Source organism: Sus scrofa, chromosome 12 (assembly GCF_054392235.1).
Source record: "Sus scrofa isolate SSC_HxYL_T2T_F1_AM1 chromosome 12, Sscrofa_HxYL_maternal_Yorkshire_Landrace_v2.0, whole genome shotgun sequence".
In the NCBI taxonomy this organism is placed as follows: domain Eukaryota; kingdom Metazoa; phylum Chordata; class Mammalia; order Artiodactyla; family Suidae; genus Sus; species Sus scrofa.
The window spans coordinates 21193099-21209799 of record NC_139394.1 but is presented as its reverse complement, the minus strand read 5'-3'; the positions used below and the strand labels follow the sequence as shown (position 1 = coordinate 21209799).

Genomic DNA, 16701 nt, shown 5'->3' with positions numbered 1-16701 from the left:
CTTGGGCATTTATTTGACTCTTCCTGTGTGGAGAGGTCTCTGGTGGGTTGTTTTTTGTTTTTTGGGTTTTTTGCCTTTTAGGGCCGCACTCGTGGCATATGGAAGTTCCCAGGCTAGGGCTTAAATCGGAGCTGTAGCTGCCAGCCTACACCACAGCCACAGCAACTCAGGATCCAAGCCACGTCTGTGACCTACACCACAGTTCACGGCAACACTGGATCCCTGGCCCACTGAGAGGCTAGGGATCGAACCCGCATCCTCATGTATACTAGTCAGATTTGCTGCTGCTGAGCCACAACGGGAACCCCTTACATGGGTTTTGATCAAAAGCTGCCTTGCCAATGAGGGCAGAGACAGCTCTACCTGTGCCCTTGATCGTCTCACCTGAGCACCTCGCACCTGGCAGGAGCTCCAGAAACATGCATGGACTTCTTAATCCCATCAGCAAGCTGTCACAGGGCTTGTGGGGACAAGGCAGCACCAGAAGTGTGGGGGCAGGCCCCAGGTGGCCTGTGCATCTCTGGCAGATGCCCCTCACGCCTGCCCTGAGCTCTCAGGTCCCGCTCAACAAAGGATGTCACACTGAGCCTTGGCAGAGTCGGATCAATCCGACCTCAGTGCTCCTCATCTATGAAATGGGAGCAATGAGTCAAGGTCATGCTTTGCAGAGACTTTATGGCCATTAAGTGCGCTCAGGAAAGGGAAAAGCACTCAGCACGCTACACAGCGGGGGCTCAGCATGTGGCTACAAAGGTTACCCCCTCAAGGCCACAACCAGATGGCTCCGGGGGCACCAAGGGGAAATGGGAGGCTCACCGCCTTGTGCCACTGGGGGTGGACAAAGAATCAGACACGGGCAGAGCCTGCCGAGGGCAAGGAAGGGCTGGGCTGGCAGTCAATAGCCCCTTTCTGTCCTGGGGCACCTGAGTGCCAGGGCAGAGCAGAAAGAGTGCAGCCAGTGGCAAATTCAGGTGAGTGTCATGGAAAGGCTGCCCCAACAAGGTTTCCAGTCCCAGGAGGCCTCCTGTCACTTCCTAGTTCTAACTCCAGCACGCAGCGGGTCTTCCATCTGCCTCTGCTCAGTTCCTCCATGTGCGAAATGGGGATTTAGAAAAAGCACCTACTTTGCTGGACTGATGTGAGAACTAATTTTATCACACATGCAAAGATCTATTATTTTATTTTATTTTATTTTTTTAGGGCCAACCTATGGCATATGCAAGTTCCCGGGCTAGGGGTCAAATCAGAGCTGCAGTTGCCAGCCTACACCACAGCTCATGGCAACATCGGATACTTAGGCCACTGAGCAAGGCCAGGGATAGAACCTACATCTTCATGGATACATTCTATTTTTTTTTTGGTCTTTTTTAGGGTTGCACCCATGGCATATGGAGGTTCCCAGGCTAGGGGTCGAATCGGAGCTATAGCTGCCAGCCTACGCCAGAGCCAGAGCAATGTGGGATCCAAGCCTCATCTTTGACCTACACTATAGCTCTTGGCAACACTAATCCTTAACCCACTGAGCGAGGCCAGGGATTGAACCCGCGTCCTCATGGATGCTAGTCAGGTTCGTTAACTGCTGAGCCGCAACGGGAACTCCCCAGTGCCAGATCTTTAACTCACTGCACCACAGCAGGAACTCCAAAAACCTTCCCCCTACCCCCACTTTTTTTTATGGCCCCACCTGCAGCATATGGAAGTTCCCAGGCTAGGGGTCGAATCAGAGCTACAGCTGCTGGCCTACACCACAGCCACAGCAACTCAGGATCCAATCCGCCTCTGCAACCCTTAACCCACTGAGCAAGGCCAGGGATCGAACCTGCAATTTCTTGGATACTAGTCGGGTTCTTAATCTGCTAGTACCCAACCTTCCTTTTTTTTTTTTTTTTTTGTCTTTTTGCCATTTCTCAGGCCACTCCCGTGGCATATGGAGGTTCCCAGGCCAGGGGTTGAATGGGAGCTGTTGCTGCCAGCCTACACCAGAGCCACAGCAACGTGGGATCCGAGTCGTGTCTGCGACCTACACCACAGCTCATGGCAACGCTGGATGGTTAACCCACTGAGCAAGGGCAGGGATCGAACCGGCAACCTCATGGTTCCTAGTCGGATTCGTTAACCACTGAGCCACGATGGGAACTCCCCAACCTTCCTCTTTGTAACCCCACCCCCACCCCAATCCCATCCTGGTTCTGGTTATGCCTCGGGGATTCCCCAGAATGAAGCTGCATCCCTCTCCCGGACCTCTGGGCACATGTGACAGGTTTTTGCCAGCGATGCTCTTCTCCAGGCCATCCTTCAGCTGGGCGGGAACCCCATCCCTCCTGATCTCCTGGGGGCGCTCTAGGACAGCCGGGGTCACCAGTGCAGCCCTGCCATGAGTGCAGACCTAGATTCTGGGTCCCAACCTTGGGATTGAAAGTCAGGTGTTCTAGATTCAGATCAGCCCTGGCACTCACACAGCTGTGCTGCCCTCAGCGTGTTTCCTAACCTCTCTGAGTCTCAGGGGCCGCACCTGAGATAATTCACCTTCATTTTATACACCTTGCAGGGCTGTGGGGATTAACTGAGACTATTCAGTAGCTCTTAGCTTAACTGAGAGCTCATAACTGCTATTGTTAATAGTATTTAAAACAAGAGAGTTAGAGGCAGGTCACTGGAACATCTTTGGCTTCAAAAGTAAAATAAAAGGCAATTATTGGAATTCCTGTTGTGGCTCAGTGGAAATGAGTCTGACTAGTATCCATGAGGATGCGGGTTCAATCTCTGGGTTGAGGATTCCGTGTTGCTGTGGCTGTGGTGTAGGCCAGCAGCTGTAGCTCCGATTCAGCCCCAGCCTGGAAACTTCCATATGCCGCAGGTGTGGCTCTGAAAAAGCAAAAAAAAAAAAAAAGAAGAAAAAGAAGCTGGATGTGTGTGGACAGAGCAGGCTGGAGGTAGGGAGGTCGCCCACTAAGGAGACAAGGCTTGGTGTCCTCGAAAGGGGGGACTCACCACCAGCCATCTCATCGCCCGTCCTAGCCTCCTAAGGTTCCCAGTTGTGTTTTAATTAAATCAGCTCCGGCTGCTGGAAAGCTCCTTTCGCCCCCACTGCCCTCTCGCTGGCCTTTCCACACACCAGGCATCCAGGAGGACACTCAGGATCCAGCCAGGGAGGCACCAGGCTGCTAAAGGGACCCCCACCCCCACTCTCTCTCCTCCAAACAGCATCCATTGGATCTATGTGTTAGTTTTATTTTCTTTGCTTTGGTCTATACAAAAAAAACCAATAACCAAAAACATAAAGCGATAATAATAAAACTCTCTGCTGGGACCTCCCCCAGCCCCCCACACCCCTGTGCAGAAGGCGATGGGGGGGGGGAGTTTGAAACAGGAAGGGGAAGAGAAAGCCCCTCACCGCACACCAGAGGGGTCAGCCAAGAGCACTTCTTGGGGGTCAGCTAGGGCGGTTGTGTGGGTGGGATGGGGGGGCGCAGGGGAGAGGGGCGAGGAGGGAGCTGTCCCCGAGCTCCCCTGGGAGGGGGCCAAAGCCATTGAACATCCAGGAGAGAGGAGCAGGCAGTGTCCCGGAGCGGGGGACTCGCTCTCCGCATCTCCGCCCCATCTCCCCGGACGATCCCTGAACTTCTCAAGATAAGCTTTGGATTCTGAGTCTTTGGGCCTTGAACCTGGGGCCTGGAGACCCTGGGGGCTCAGCACAGTTGGTTGGGTGGAGTTCTATGACATAATCAGAGCCAGAGAAGCAACCCAAGGCCCCAAGGGGCCCAGCTGCTGGAGAAGGGCGGCCGGGGAAGAGACGGGGAGGGGTTTCTAGGGGGACAGAGTGAGTGCCTGGAGTCTAAAGTTTTAGTGCCAGGGCTTTGGGGGTGGGGAGGGGGTGTCGGGCCCTGGACCTACGGCCCAGAACAGAAAAGCAGGAGCAGATCACCATCCCAAGAAAGACCCTACAGAGGGACCTCTGGAGGCGCGGGGTTCAGCCGGAAGTCGCAGCCCTGCTGCCCGGGCTCAGGCACTTTGCTATCTCGTCCCATCGCCTGCACGGAGAGCCTCTCAGATGGGGAACAGCGCCTGGCGGGGAGAGGGGGCACACAGAGGGGTCAGGCCGGGCCTCTGACCCTGGGAGCTCAGCCCCTGCCACATCACCCACCCACCACCCGTAGAAGGGGCAGGACTGGGGCGTCTTGGCCCCAAGCAAAGATAACAGGACCGGGCAGGCTGAGGCATGCCTTCCCTGGGGGACCCTAACACCAAGAGGCCTCACGCTTGCTTCCCCCACCCAAAGGGAGCCAGGGTTTCTTTTTTTTTTTTTTCTTCTTCTTTTTGTCTTTTTGCCATTTCTTGGGCTGCTCCCGCGGCATATGGAGTTTCCCAGGCTAGGGGTCAAATCGGAGCTGTAGCCACCGGCCAACGCCAGAGCCACAGCAACACGGGATCCGAGCTGCGTCTGCAACCTACACCACAGTTCACGGCAACGCCGTATCGTTAACCCACTGAGCAAGGGCAGGGACCGAACCCACAACTTCATGGTTCCTAGTCAGATTCGTTAACCACTGTGCCACGACGGGAACTCCCAGGAGCCAGGGTTTCAATGGAAACCTGAGAGGACCTCCAGGAGGAGGAGGTTTGAAAGGGAAGGGAAAGGTGTCAGGGGCCTAGGGGGCAGGGGGGCAGGGGGGAAGTGGGGAGAGCTGCAAAGCGGGGGGGGGGCGCCATACTGGGGTCCAGCCAGCTAGGCCAGCATGTGGTCTGCAGCGGGGTAGGGGGGCCTGAGGCCGTCGCTGTAGGTGTCCATGGGATAGTCCCCGTCCATGTCCATGTGCATCTCCAGGGGGTCCAGGGGCACATCACTTGAGTACATGGGGCGGTAGGTGGCATCCATGTCTGCGGAGGAGAAGGGAGCTCTGTCCAGGGTCTCAGGGTACCTCGTGGCGGGGGGTCAGGACAGCCCTCAGCCACACTTTCTCCCCCTGCCCACCCCCGGGGGAACTGCCCCCTCCCCAGACTCTTCCATCGGGGAGTCCAGACAGGAATACATGTGGATACTACAGTGGCTGCCACTGGTCCTTTGGCCCTGGGGACACAAAGCTACTCCTTTGCTCACACCCATACAGCAGCCCCCCACCCCGGGCTCTGCACACTTACCATCGGCATAGGGTTCATTGATGGGGATCATGCTCTGGGCCTGAGGATGGAGAGAGCGGTACGTTGGGGAGAGGGGAAGGGAGGGAAACGCAGGTTCTGGGCTGGGGGTTGGGGGGGCAGCAAGAGATCCTTCTATTATAAAGGGGGGCCAAGGGAAAAGCAAAAATCCCTTGAAGGAACAAGGATGAGCTGGGGTTACATGGTGCCCTGATGAACGCTTGTCCCCCCCAGCCTGAAGGGTCCCACCATTCATGCCTGGGGGCACCCAGAGAACTAGAGCAGCCCTGGAGGAGGGAAGTCTCAGGGAAAGTCTCAGGGAATGGGTGCCAGGAGCCACCCCGCCCAGGATCAGGAAGCCGCCAGCCCACATAGCACCTTTGTGCAAGTTAGAGAAAGGCATCCCTGCCCCAACACTTTATATATTACTTTGGACAAAATAATTTTTTTTTTCTTTTTAGGGCTGCACCTGCAGCATAGGGAAATTCCTGGGCTAGGGGTCAAATCGGAGCTGCAACTAAGGCTACACCATAGCCACAGCAACACTAGATCCAAGCCACATCTGCAACTGAGCCCACTGAGCAAGGCCAAGGATCCAACCCGCTTCCTCATGGATATTAGTCAGGTTCTTAACCCAGAGCCACTACAGGATCTCCTGGACAAAATAAAATTGCCATGTCCTAGGTCAAAAACAGATAGATGGTTCCACCTACCACTTTCATCTGCTGGGAGTTGTTATAAATGATCCCATGGTTAAAAAAAAAAAGTCTATGAAGCTGACAAGATGGTAGGAGGCCTTCCCCCAAAACTACTGTCCTTGCGCAGTGCACAACTTGTACAACCAGACATGGTGGCCCAACCCGGGGTACTCACAGCCTCCCAGGCTGCAGGGTCGTGCTTGAAGAGGGAGTTGGTGAGTTCCACAGACACACGCTTACGGTAATCTGGGTTCTTGTCCTCAGAGATGCGGAACAAGACAGCAGCAGCATAGGTGGCTGGGCAGAGAGAAAAGGACAGGCCAAGTCAGGTGCCTGCCTCCAACCCAGATGGGCTGGGGGAACAAAGACCCAGCATCCCTGCCACCGCCCTGGCCCCTAGCGCAGACTCTCACCAGTGCCCTCATTGCGGGAGTGCAGGAGCTCCATGAGGGGGGACGAGGCCCCCTCGGCATCAATAGCGTCGGCCGCCTCCTTGTCCTGGGCCAACTCGCACAGCACCCCTGCGGCCACACGCTGGATGTTCTCCACGGAAGAGTACAGGAGCTGGGGAGAGGGGGCGACGGGCGGGTGTGAGATTGGCAGCACACCTCACAGCCCTGGCCATCTCCACATCCTTTGTTGGCTTTAACCCAAGCCCAAACAAGAAAGTGTGGAGAGTCTAAGAAAAGGATAAAGAAATAGAAGAGCAAACAAGCCACGACCCCCAACTCAGACAGCTTTTTTCCATTGGATTTTTTTGCTTCGTTTTGTTTTTGTATTGTCTTATTTTTTTTAGAGCCGCACCCACGGCATATGGGGGTTCCCAGGCTAGGGGTCGAATCAGAGCTTCAGCTGCCAGCCTACACCACAGCCACAGCCACACGGGATCTGAGCTGCGTCTGCGACCTATACCACAGCTCATGGCAACACCAGATCCTTCACGCACTGAGCGAGGTCAGGGATCGAAACCCGAATCCTCACGGATACTAGTCGGATTCCTTTCTGCTGAGCCAGGATGGGAACTCCCCTCCATTGGGATTTTTTTTTTTTTTGCCTTTTTGTCTTTTTTTCCCCAGGGCTTCCATTGGATTTTTAATCATAGTAATATACATATATTTGATTGCTGGGTTTGGGGGTGTTGGCTGCACCCACTGTATATGGAAGTTTCCCAGGCCAGGGACTGAACCTGTGCCACAGCAGTGATCTGAGCTACTGCAGTGACGACTCTGAATCCCTAACCCACTGTGCCACAAAAGAACTCCTGATTCCCCCCCCCCTTTTTTTTTTGCCTTTTCTAGGGACGCACTCGAAGTATATGGAGGTTCCCAGGCTAGGGGTCGAATCCGAGCTGTAGCCACCGGCCTACACCACAGCCACAGCAACATGGGATTCGAGCCGCGTCTGTGACCTACATCACAGCTCACGGCAACGCCGGATCCTTAGCCCACTGAGCGAGGCCAGGGATCGAACCGGCAACCTCATGGTTCCTAGTCAGATTCATTAACCACTGAGCTACAAGGGGAACTCCACCTTTCATGACGGGAACTCCTCTTTTTTTTTTTAAATCAAACATTGTAGCAAAAGCATTTTCCCATTTTACTCAATAACTTTTCCTAAAAATCTGAGCTCATATTGATACTCGAGAGAAAAAGAGAATGCTGCAAAGCCAAACACCAACAAAAACTTGATAGCAGCACCAATTCCTTACCCTGAACATTAAAAAATAAAGGAAAAAAATTCAAAACCACAAAATTCTTCTTCAACATCATTGTCTATGACCACAAGATATTATGAACCATTCTTTTTTTCTTTTTTTTTTTTTAGGGCTGCACCCAAGGCATATGGAAGTTCCCAGTTGAATTGGAGCTGTAGCTGCCGGCTTACACCACAGCCGCAGCCACGCAGGATCCGAGCCGCATGTGCAAATCTACACCACAGCTCAATGCCAGATCCTTAACCCACTGAGCAAGGCCAGGTATCAAACCCGAATCCTCACGGATCCTAGGAGGGTTGGTTACCGCTGAGCCCCAACAGGAACTCCAATGGACCATTCTTTAACCATTCTCCTATGACTGGACATCCAGTTTATTTTCGCTTAATTATTATAAGTAACGTTACAGCTGTCACCTGTGTGAGTACATTTATGTTATTTTTTCTCTTTTTTTGTCTTTTGTTGTTTTAGGGCATATGCAGGTTCCCAGGCTAGGGGTCTAATCGGAGCTACAGCTGCCAGCCTACACCACAGCAATGCCAGATCTGAGCCGAGTCTTCGACCTACACCACAGCTCACGGCAACCCTGGATCCTTAACCCACTCACTGATTGAGGCCAGGGATTGAACCCTCAACCTTACGGTTCCTAGTCAGATTCGTTTCCGCTGCACCACGATGGGAACTCCCAAAACTGCTTTCTGGAGAGATTTTACCACCTTATCTTCCCTCTGGTGGGGTATGAGACTGCCCATTTTATCACATCTTCACCAGTAAAAGGACTCCTTTTTTTTTTTTTTTTGGCCGAGTCTGCAGGAAGTTCCTGGGCCAGGAATCAAACGGATGCCACAGCAGCAACCCAGGGCTGCTGCGATGACAACGCCAGATACTTAACCCGCTGTGTCACCAAGGAATTCCCTCCCATTTTTTCCTTTGACAATTCGATAGTGGAAAATGGGCTCTCACTGCGGGGTAAGCTCATTTCCTTAAACCCCTGGGGTTAAGCATTGTTTGTTTATGAGCCATTGGGGAATTATATGTGCCTCTTACATAACTAGGACCTGCACTAATGACTTCTTTTATATGAAAGATGTTAAACTCTTGTCTGTTGTGATGCTTGCAAATATTTTCCCAGTCTGCGGTTTACTTTTTAATGCTTTTAGGTTGTTGCTGCCATTAACACAGTTTTTGTTTCCATTTGTGGCCCCTTCCTTGGCGCTTGAGCTTGGATTGGAATGCCTTTCCCAGGCTGGGGTTTGCTGCGTGGTCACGCCTGGTGTGGTCACTTTTCTCCAGACTCTTCCTAGACCTCTCGATGCCTGGCCCATCCCTCAAACCCATGGCTGCCCACCTCCCCCTTTCGGCAGTGGGGATAAGCAGGGATTTTTCGGAGGGACCCTCTCCTGCCCACCTGTCCCAGACTCACCTGCACAAACAGGGGGATGGTGTTGAGGCGGAAGATCTCCATGCGGTTCATGGGATCCCGGGCGAGGATGTGCAGGGCTCCGGTGCAGCCCTCCACAATCTCCTCCATCCTCACGCCATCCTGCACAAAAGGAGCGGGGGCTTAGCAACAGGTGGCTCTTGGGCATGGCCACACCCCCTCCCCTGACACTGGCAAACCTCCCTGGCACTTGGGGTTGGTTGGCATCAGTTGCAACTTGCCTCCCTATTTACCTGCTCGTGTGCGCATGTGTTCACACAGAGGCCACCCTGACTCCCAGCGAGGGCCCACTCACCGTGTAGGGCTGCTGTGTGCCTGCAGCCACATGGCGCTGGGCATCCTGATGGGCCTTGACCAGCAGCTGGACGAGGCGGGGGATGACAGATGCCTCCTGCAGTGGGGCGTGGTTGGCTGGGCACAGGGCCAGATTCCTGATCAGGCCGATGGTTGCCTGGCAAGAAGAGGGGCACCCATCAAGGGTGTTTCCTGGGAACCTGGAGGACCCCAGGCACCTGGCATCATCTCCTCCTTCCCCTCTCATCTCTTCTGTCCCCAAGGCCAGCGACAGACAGGCTGGAAGGTCTCCAGAGAACAGGACCAGCCCCAGCCCATACCCCTTATTCCATACAATTTGTGTCTAACCCTAACAGCCCCTGATAGATTGATACCCCATTCCAGAATATTCCACCAGCTCCCATGGTCTGACTCTCACCCCGTCTCTCTTTTTCTTTCTTTCTCTTTTTTCCTTTTCTCTCTTTCTTTTTTTTTTGCTTTTTAGGGTCACACCTGCAGCTTATGGTCGTTCCTAGGCAAGGAGCTGCTGGCCTACACCAGAACCACAGAAATACCAGATCAAGCTGCAGCTGCAACCTACACCACAGCTCACGGCAACACTGGATCCTTGACCCACTGAGCAAGGCCAGGGATCGAACCCACATCCTCATGGGTACTAGTCAGATTCATTGCCACTGCTCCACAACGGTAACTCTCCCGATCCCTATCTCTTAACCTCCTCTCTCAGAGAACATAGTCGTACTTGCTTTCCTTTTTTCTTTCTTTTTTTTTTTTTGGCCCCCCAGCAGCATGTGGAAGTTCCCAGGCCAGGGATCGAACCTGTGCCACAGCAGTGACAATGAGAGATCCTTAACCATTAGACCATCAGGTAACTCCTCTTACTTGCTTTTCTGATAGTTCCCAAACCCTGGTTATCAGGGAGTCCCTGCTAGGGCTGACCCCAAAGCCCCTGCATCGGCGACGCTCATACTGTAATCAGTCCCCAGAGGCAGCTCTGCAAAGAGGCTCCTCCCCAGCGTCCTCCAACTCCCAGGGGCCTCCCTGGGCTCCTCCGGCTCCTGCAGAGCAATTTATCATCTCATTTGATCCTCAAAACAAGAAGCCAGGAGGGCATGAAAATCATAGGAGGGCGATCCCCTTGTGGCTCAGGGGTTAACGAACCCGACTAGGATCCATGAGAAAGAGGGTTTGATCCCTGGGTGGGTTGAGGATCCAGCATTGCCATGAGCTGTGGTGTAGGTCAAGGACGCAGCTCGGATCCAGCGTTCCTGTGGCTGTGGTGCAGGCTGGCAGCTACAGCTCCCACTCAAACCCTAGCCTGGAACTTCCATACACCGCGAGTGCAGCCCTAAAAAGCAGAAAAAAGAAAAGAAAATTGTGGGAGATAGGGGGACGTGAGCACAGGGTGGGTGACCTGCCAACTTAGCTGCTGGGTCAGGATGCAAGCCCTCCCTCCCCCCACCTCGAGCTTGGGGTAAGAACCAAGGAGAGATCAAGGGCTGCCCCTAAAGAAGTACAATATATATAGTCAGTTAGAGTGCTGCTGCTTCTTTTTGTCTTTTTAGGGCCGCACCAGTGGCATATGGAGGTTCCCAGGCTAGGGGTGGAATTGGAGCTGCAGCTACCAGCCTACACCACAGCCACAGCCACACTGGATCCGAGCTGCATCCTTGACCTACACCACAGCTCACAGCAACACCAAATCCTTAACCCACTGAGCGAGGCCAGGGATCAAATCCCCGCCCTCATGGATACTGCTAGTTGGGTTCTTAACCTGCTGAGCCACAACGGGAACTCCCACCTAGAGTTATTCTGATCTATACTGTTAAATGGTTGAAACCTTAGGCAATAAGAGATCCTGCCAGCTGGCTCTTATTCCTGTTGGCAAGATCCCAGCTTATGGCAGCACCTCTGCTCTCGGGCACAGGTGTCACCCCGTCCTTGCCTCTTGTTCCTACACAAATACACACACACGCACACAACTCTGTCCCTTGGGCCTGCCCACCAACTAGCACACCCTCAACCCCTCCTGCCTGTGACAGGGGACTTTTTAGCATCCCTCCCGAGTTTGAGCAGGACACAGGACACAGTGCTAACATCCTTGCATCTCGATGTAGCCATAGAACCAAGTCCCAGAGCGGGGGCTGAAATGATACAACCCACAGTTTGGGGGCTGCTAGCCACACCCCCCACCCCCACTACATCTCCAGGGCCGGTAGACAACCCTTGCATCCAGACTCTCTGGCATCAGAAGTGCACTCCACGGACCACCACCCTGGGGGGGCTTGTTAGAAATGCAGATTCTCAGGCCCACCCTGGGCCTACTGAATCGGAGCCTGCCATTGAACGAGATGGCCCAGGGTGACCACGTGCATGTGAAATTCGAAGCTCTCTTCTAAGGGATGGCCGAGCTCCATGATGGCAAGCTTCTAGACCTCAGAAGCAGAGCCACGGCCGAGGTCTAAAGTGTTACGCAAGAGAGGAATAGCGTGCCCAGTCCTTAGGGCATTAGCCTGCTGTGGTCCCTGCTGCCTGGCAAAGCAATAAAGCTATTCACTTCTCCTTCACCAGCCCCCTCCAAAGAAAAGGAGCTCCCCTCGTGGCTCGGCTGTAACGAGCCCCACTCATATCCATGGGGATGCGGGTTCAATTGCTGGCCTTGCTCAATGGGTTAAGGACCCGGTGTAGCTGTGAGCTATGGTGTAGGTTGCAGACGCCGCTCAGATCCCTCATGGCTGTGGCTGTGGTACAGGCCAGCCTCTGCAGCTCTGACTCGACGCCTGGCCTGGGAACTTTCCGATGCTGCCAGTGTGGCCCTAAAAAAGACCAAAAAAAAAAAAAAGAGAGAGAGAGAGAGAGAGGAGAGTAAATTTTGTCTTATCAGAGCCACTGTTTTGTTTTGTTTCGCCCACACCTGCGGCATGTGGATGTTCCTGGGCCAGGGATCGAACCCACGTTGCAGTGACACAGCCTGGCAAGGCCCAGATCTTGAACCTGCTGCCCCACAAGGGAACTTCTGGAGCCACTGTATCTTAAGCCTCTTTGTCTCCAGTCTTCAGAGCTCCTTCCCCCACCTGATCCCCGCCCCCTCGGGCAGCGGGTGGTACCTTGACCAGTGGCCACTGGTTGGGCTGATTGAGCAGCTTGACGATGGCCGGGATGCCGTAGTTGAGGCGCACGGAGTTCTGGGCCATCTCAGCCTCGGGGTGGCGGCTGGTGAGGTGGCGCAGGGCGCAGACGGCGGGCTCCGTGATGTCATCCTTGTCGCCCGCGCGCAGGATGGCGTGGATGAGCGCCTCCACGCCGCTGTTCTGCGTCACCAGCGTCTTGTTCTTGCTGTTGTTGCAGGTCAGGTTGGACAGAGTGCCCGTGGCACAGGTGAGGACGTTGACATCGTCCACGCTCAGCTGGTTCACCAGAATCTTCAGCACACTCTCCAGGCCCTCCTGGGGTTGGGGAGGGCAGCGGAGTGTGAGGGAGACCCCCAAAGGCAGGGTCTGCCCGAGGGCGGCCAGGGGAGCCAGATGGCCTAAGGCGGTCTCCCTCCCGCTCAGCAGATACTGGTAGAGCCCCGCCCGTCTGTGCCCACAAACCCCCATCACCGGATCCTGCCGACACGCCGGGGGAAAGTAGAGCTATCCTGTGGAGCAGCTAAGGCTCAGAGAGGTCAAGCGTGCTGCCCACAGACCCACAGCCAGTGGGCCGGACCCGAACCCACGCCTGTCTCTAAGCTCCATGCTCTTTTCTCGGCCCCCTTTCACTCTTCTCCTGGGTCCTGAGACCCAACAGAGCTCTACTCAGGCCACAGGAGGCCCCCAGGCCAGGAGGAGATTGTTGTGAGGCCTCATGCTTCAAGGGCTCAGCTGACTCACTTGGACACACTGCTCACCTTTCTGGGCCTTCACTGCTGCTGCGCCCTTGGTGGTCTCCAGGCCAATCTATTTTTAGGAAGCATCCCTAACCCAGAAGGGAGCCATGTGATGGAAAAGAAAAACCCCTGGCTCTGGGGACCTAGAGTCCTGGGTTCAAACCCCAGCTCTGCAGTCTCTAACTCCCTGAGCCTCTGCTTCTTCCTCTAACAATGGGTCCCACACTCTTATCTCCAGCAACTGAAAGGGGTCAGGAGTCAATGTCCCCATGAGGCTAGCAGAGTCCAGCACACGATGGACGCTCGAAACGCAGACTACAGATGTGATTTTTGGCAATGACATTCAGGCTGTTAGGAGGAACCAGAAGACTTGTCCTGAAACTGTACTTTTCCTTCAGTTGCTTTTAGCCATGTGGGCCCCCAAGCCGTCTCCTGCACTACTGCTCCTGCACTACTGCTCCCCAGGGTGTAGGTCAGAATTGTTCCGCTGGTACCCCTGAACCTCAGCTTGGAAACATCAGCCCCCTTTTGCAAGTCCGTCATAGGGATTAGAGCCTTGAGCTAAAAGGATGAGGGGCTTCAGCACTTCCCGCCTCAACCACCACAGAGCAAGTCTTAGAGGCCTCAGGCCTCCCACAGCTCCTCAGGTCAGACTCCCAGACAGAAGGCTGGATGCTGTAAGACCGGAGGATGAGGTGGCAGAGGTTGCGGACCCAGGACCAAAAGCCTCCCTCACCTGCTTGGTGGCCACGTCCGAGAGGTTACGCAGGGTCCAGAGGCAGTTCTGCACGAGGCGAGGGCTGTTGCTTGTCAGGTGTTTGCCCAGGGCCTGCATCCCACCTGGGGTGGGAGATGGGGAGCACGTCAGCCACAGGGGAGCATGGCTGACAGAGCCTGGTCACTGGTCAGGGCCCCCACCCCAGACAGGGGCTGCAGGACTCACCGGCCTCCACAATGGCAGGCTTATTGCTGGGACACACAGACAGCACCTTAAGCACGCGGCTGGTGGTCCAGAGCAGCTTCTCATAACTATAGTTGCGCATGATCTGCACGAGGGCCTGGGGTCCTCCATTGGCCAGGATGATGAGCTGTGGGGAGAGGGGGAAATGAGTGTGAGAACATGACAAGGAACAAGGAAAGAAGAGGGTGACAGAGCTGTTATTCCTGAGCTTCAGCTAAAACCTAAGTAGCTTTCATGACTATTAAATAAGACAAAATGTTGCAAAAGTGATAATATACAATGCTAGCAAGGATGAGGCGAAACTGTTAACATACATTGCCACTGATGCACTGTATCTTGTTTGTTTGGCCCACAACTGCAGCATGCAGAAGTTTGTGGACCAAGGATCAAACCCACGTCACAGCAGTGACCTAAGATGCAGCAGTGACAAGGTTCTTAACCTGCTGAGCCACCAGGTAACCCCCTTTTTATTCTCTTTGTTTTGTTTTGTCTTGTTTTTGATGGCATTATAAATAATGCAATCCTTTTAGAAAATATCTATCAATTTGGGTAAAAGCCTAGAAATACTGAAAAACCTTAGCAGGAGTTCCCGTCATGGCTCAAATGGTTAAGAACTCAACTAGTATCCATGAGGATGGGAAATCGATCCCTGACCTCGCTTAGCGGGTCAAGGATCCAGCATTGCCATGAGCTGTGGGTAGGTCTCAGATGCAGCTTGGATCCCGCATTGCTGTGGCTGTAGGGCAGGCTGGCAGCTGCAGCTCCAATTAGACCCCTAGCCTGGGAACTTCCATATCCTGCGGGAACAGCCCTAAAAAGAAAAAAAAGGGGGGGGTCACAGCTTTAAAAAAACAAACAAACCACCACAACAAAAAAAACCCTTAGCCTCACTGATGAAAAGGGTTTCCTACTCTTCGGGAAAAGCTGTCACCTGAACATGCTCAGCACAGCACTAGGAAGGTGGACAATTCAGGGCAACCAAGATGCCCTCCCTCAGAATAAAGCCCAGGGCCCCCACTTAATAAAACACTATTTGCTATTATAGAGGGTGGTTTTGAGGACAGTCTAGCAAAAAAACCCTCTTTTTAAATTTTTTTTATTTTTTAATTTTTTTTCTTGTCTTCGTAGGGCCACACCCTCGGCATATGGAGGTTCCCAAGCTAGGGGTCTAATCGAAGTCACAGCCACCAGCCTACGCCACAGCCATAGCCACTTGAGATCCAAGCTGCATCTGCAACCTACAGCACAGCTCCCAGCAACGCCGGATCCTTAACCCACTGAGCCAGGCCAGGAATCAAACCTGTGTCCTCATGGATACTAGTCAGATTCGTTTCTGCTGTGCCATGACGGGAAGTCCAAAAAACTCTTTTTTTAAAAATCACATAGAGGGAGTTCCTGTCGTGGCGCAGGGGAGACGAATCCGACTAGGAGCCATGAGGTTGAGGGTTCGATCCCTGGCCTCGCTCAGTGGGTTAAGGATCCGGCGTTGCTGTGAGCTGTGGTGTAGGTCAGATACGTGGCTCAGATCTGGCGTGGCTGTGGCTGCGGCGTAGGCCGGCAGCTACAGCTCCAATTAAATCCCTAGCCTGGGATCTGGCATGGTCCCTGCAGCAGCTTGGGTGGCTGCTGTGGGGCAGGTTTGATCCCTGGCCTGGGCAACTGCGGGCATGGCCAAAATTTAATTAATTAATTAAAATTTAAAGGGAAGGAGGCAGCTCGAGGCTGCACCTGGATAGAAGGTGATGCCATGGGGGCTGCAGGTGAGGGCTGGGGGCGGGGCGCAGCCCACCTTGCTCTCCTGGTTGCCATAGGCCAGGAGCTGCAGGCAGTCGGTGGTGATGGCCAGGAACTTGGGATTGTTCTTGTTCAGCAGGGGCACCATCTTCTGTAGCCCGTCGGCCAGGCGCACTGCCATCTTGGCGCCCTCCTGGTATAGCAGCAGGTTGTGCAGCGTGGTGATGGCGTAGAACAGGACCGACTCCACGGGGGAGCTAGGAATGGGGGCAGAGGGTTAATGTGAGGTGGGTCCCAGGGGCCTGGCATAATCATGGGCCACCTCCTGCAGGGCGCCTTCCCAAGGCTGATACCCCTAAAATCTCATCCATCGTCCCTTGAGCCCAGCCCCACGGTCATGCACAGAGCACATGGCACCTCCCAACTTTCCACCGGGACCACGACTTCTGCTCTGGGCTTCCGGCTGGGTGCCAAGCACACAGCTGGTGCCCTGGACATCCGTTCCTACTGAGTAACAACCACATGGAAGGCCGCCCGCTAGAGAGGCCCACAAGGGACTCAGAGGGCAGTAAGATCGCTATTTCCACCCTTAGCAAACTGGCAGCCTGGCATGGGGATGAGGAAAAAGGCCAGGAGTTCCCGTCGTGGCGCAGTGATTAACGAATCCGACTAGGAACCATGAGGTTGCGGGTTCGGTCCCTGACCTTGCTCAGCGGGTTAAGGATCCGGTGTTGCCGTGAGCTGTAGTGTACGTCGCAGACGCGGCTTGGATCCCGCGTTGCTGTGGCTCTGGTGTAGGCCGGTGGCTACAGCTCTGATTCGACCCCTAGCCTGGGAACCTCCATATGCCACGGGAGC

At 54.3% G+C, this 16701-nt stretch overlaps 1 protein-coding gene across 1 annotated transcript in view; it reads right to left on the bottom strand.

Annotated features, from left to right (window-relative positions):
• Nucleotides 1-3215: 3215 nt before the first annotated feature.
• The window catches only part of JUP (junction plakoglobin), a 28839-nt gene continuing 15353 nt past the window's right edge, over nucleotides 3216-16701 (bottom strand). Inside the window, 11 exon segments of the mRNA NM_214323.1 lie at nucleotides 3216-4065; nucleotides 4713-4878; nucleotides 5140-5179; nucleotides 6010-6131; nucleotides 6248-6398; nucleotides 8969-9088; nucleotides 9282-9437; nucleotides 12388-12726; nucleotides 13885-13988; nucleotides 14092-14236; nucleotides 15899-16100. Of these exon segments, the coding sequence (NP_999488.1) occupies nucleotides 4727-4878; nucleotides 5140-5179; nucleotides 6010-6131; nucleotides 6248-6398; nucleotides 8969-9088; nucleotides 9282-9437; nucleotides 12388-12726; nucleotides 13885-13988; nucleotides 14092-14236; nucleotides 15899-16100 (1531 nt within the window). The 3' untranslated portion in view covers nucleotides 3216-4065; nucleotides 4713-4726.